General features: G+C 51.4%; 1 protein-coding gene across 1 annotated transcript in view; it reads left to right on the top strand.

Moving 5' to 3' along the window:
- Positions 1-2,389, top strand: part of SDCCAG3 (serologically defined colon cancer antigen 3) — an 8,227-nt gene extending 5,838 nt beyond the window's left edge. The window contains exons 7-11 of the mRNA XM_009998954.1: positions 43-116; positions 881-992; positions 1,443-1,505; positions 1,802-1,938; positions 2,296-2,389. Of these exons, the coding sequence (XP_009997256.1) occupies positions 43-116; positions 881-992; positions 1,443-1,505; positions 1,802-1,938; positions 2,296-2,389 (480 nt within the window). The remainder of the gene's footprint in view (positions 1-42; positions 117-880; positions 993-1,442; positions 1,506-1,801; positions 1,939-2,295) is intronic.
- Positions 2,390-2,638: the final 249 nt, after the last annotated feature.

Raw genomic sequence — 2,638 nt, 5'->3', positions numbered from 1 at the left:
AGCCTCGTTTCTAATGAGAGCTTTAATCTGTTTGTTTTTTAGCTAAAAGAAGAGAATGCCAGTTTGAGAAGCAAGATCTATAAGCTTCAGATTTTCTCTGAAACTCAAGCAGACAAGTAAGCCCCAGGGTGGGGGAAAGTAACCACAGAAGCCAGGAGTTCTCTTAGAAGAGGTGCCTGTCGGAAACAGCCAAGGTCTTTAAAGAAGAGAAGTGTAGTTGAAATCTGTGCTGTTTGCTAAAAAACTTTAACAAACATGGTTTTCTTATTGAAAAAAGGCTTGGAAAGTAAGTGACATGAGTGTGTGTGTGGCTTGTGCTTCATGTGGTTAAAGTGGTTAGTGAGAATGAGGGCAGGGCTTGACAAGATGCATTTCAAGCTCCAGATTAACAAAATAACAAATCAAATCTTAATCTCTCTCCTTTGAAGCAAGTAAAGCTTTTTTTTATTTTTTTGCTGGTGAGCAAAGTGATACTGGGAGACTGGGATTTCCTGAGGTTAAATACAACCCCATGGTCGACCTAGGGTGGCAGGTTTTCCCATTCCCATCTGGACCCTGTGTGCTCTGCTGCTCCTCCCAGGGAGGTGCTGGTGCTTCCATGGTGAGGGGGTGTAACCGTTTGTTTCAGAACTACCCTTATCCTGGGTGGCTGTGTTTTCTGTGCCACCTTTCTGCATTCAGCTCCCCTTAATGCTAATGGACTTTGAGCAAAGAAATCCTCTGAGCCACAGCCTAGAAGTGTAATTCTGTGGGAAGGCTTTGTTTATTATTTGTTTTTAAGAACATGAAAGAATGAGTTTCTTAATCTTTCTGTAGAATTTTCTTACTGAGGTATTTAATGTTACAAGTGCTTACTGAGCACTGTCTCCTCGTTTTGAAGGATGAGGAAGCTTGAAAGAAAGCTTGAGGAAAAGCAAATCAAGGAAGAAAAAGAGGCACAGGATTTGGAAGCCATGGTGCAGAACGTGGAACAGAATCTCCAGCTGATGACTGTGAGTGGTGGCATTTGCCAAGCAGCAGCTTGTTCACCCTGGAGCTGGGTAGTTCTGTGCCTTTTCTTTCCTCAGCCAGGAGGGTGAGGGCAGCTGAAGTGGTCACTTCACCTGTGTCAGCACAGAGCAGCTCTGACATGGGTCTGGATTCTGCCCTTGTAGCAAGTGTCCCAGTCTAGACTTCCTTTCATGACCCAGAGAAAGGGAGGTCTTTGCAGAAATACCACTCTCAGGTTCATCAACAACTTCAGTTGCTTTTTTGCAGCCTTGAAACCTTTTTGCAGGTGTGAAAACACCTCCTGTTTTTCCTGCTTGCCTGTTTGCACCATTCAGAACATGAGGAGTTGCAAACAAATCCTTGTGCTGGAATCCTGCTTTCCTGCCTAGCTGACACTTCCCTCTGTGTCCCCAACCCCTGCCATGGTACAAATGATCTTCCTTCTGTTCCAGAAACGGGCTGTCAGAGCAGAAAGCAGTGCCAGCAAACTGAAGCAGGAGAATGCTCTGCTGCAGGTAGGGAGGGTGCCCTGCAGCCCTGCTGGCTGGGCTGGGGCTGAGCACACACCCTGGCACTGCACTTCTCCTGGGGAATGCCACAGGTGATCTAAACAAGATCCATTCCAGCTCTACACAGGCTGACACCTCTGGGGTGTCTGGTGCTTCACTTGCAGTGCAGCTGGAGGTCCCTGTGCTGCTCAGTGCTGTGACACTGGGGGCTGTGACAGGGCAGGTGGATGCTCAGCTGTGGGACGTGCCTGACAGAGAAGGGGAGGAGCCTGAGGTGAAGCCTCTGTCTGTGTCCTCCCCAGGTTCAGCTGAAGAATTGCCAGGCAGAGAATGAAGCCCTGAGGGAGCAGTCAGCCAGCCTGGCTGCTGTGAAGCAGAACACAGACCTGGCCCTGCAGAACCTTCTCACTGTCATCACCAGCTCCCGCTCCTCCCTCAGGTGGGTTGATCTCCCAGGTGTTTGTCTGGACACTGAGCTCATCACCAAATGCCCCACTGGTGGTTTTAGGATTGAAACTCAAATGCTGGTGTTCTGTTCACCAGTTAGTCCATGTTCTCACCTACCTGCAACGTATTTTCTTCCCAGTTTAGTTCATAAAAATAACTATAACGTGGAACTCTTATCTCTTTTCCTGAATGCCAAACCATTCTATTCAAGACACTCTCAGCCTCTCACGCTCCTCCAAGACTCTCACACTGCAGTGAAGAAGTTTTCAGGTGCAGGGCTCGGCACCCCCAGGCCCTGCCGGCTCCTCCCCCTGCTCCTCAGCCTGACGCTGCTCCCTCCGCATTCCAGGCAGCTCCTCTCGGGAGCGGAATCCCTGGAGCTCGTCGCCGACCTCCTGAAATCCATAGACAGGATTTCCGAGACGCCAGCGGACGGGCAGTGAGGCTGCAGCGCGGCCGCCCGCACCGAGGGGACCAGTCCTTAAAGAGTTTGTTCTCTGATCCCCCGCCTCGTTACCGTGTCGTGTGTTGGCGCTGCTGCGGAACCGGCTTTTCCACCGAGACCAGCCCGGGCCGGGACCCCCGGTGTGTCCCCCCGGCTCGTACCGGGACCTGCCCGGGACCCCGGTGTGTCCCCCTGCTCGTACCGGGACCTGCCCGGGACCCCGGTGTGTCCCCCGGCTCGTACCGGC

The sequence above is a fragment of the Chaetura pelagica genome, unplaced genomic scaffold, assembly GCF_000747805.2.
Source record: "Chaetura pelagica isolate M959 unplaced genomic scaffold, ChaPel_1.0 scaffold405, whole genome shotgun sequence".
NCBI lineage: Eukaryota > Metazoa > Chordata > Aves > Apodiformes > Apodidae > Chaetura > Chaetura pelagica.
This window is presented reverse-complemented; position numbering and strand designations above follow the sequence as displayed.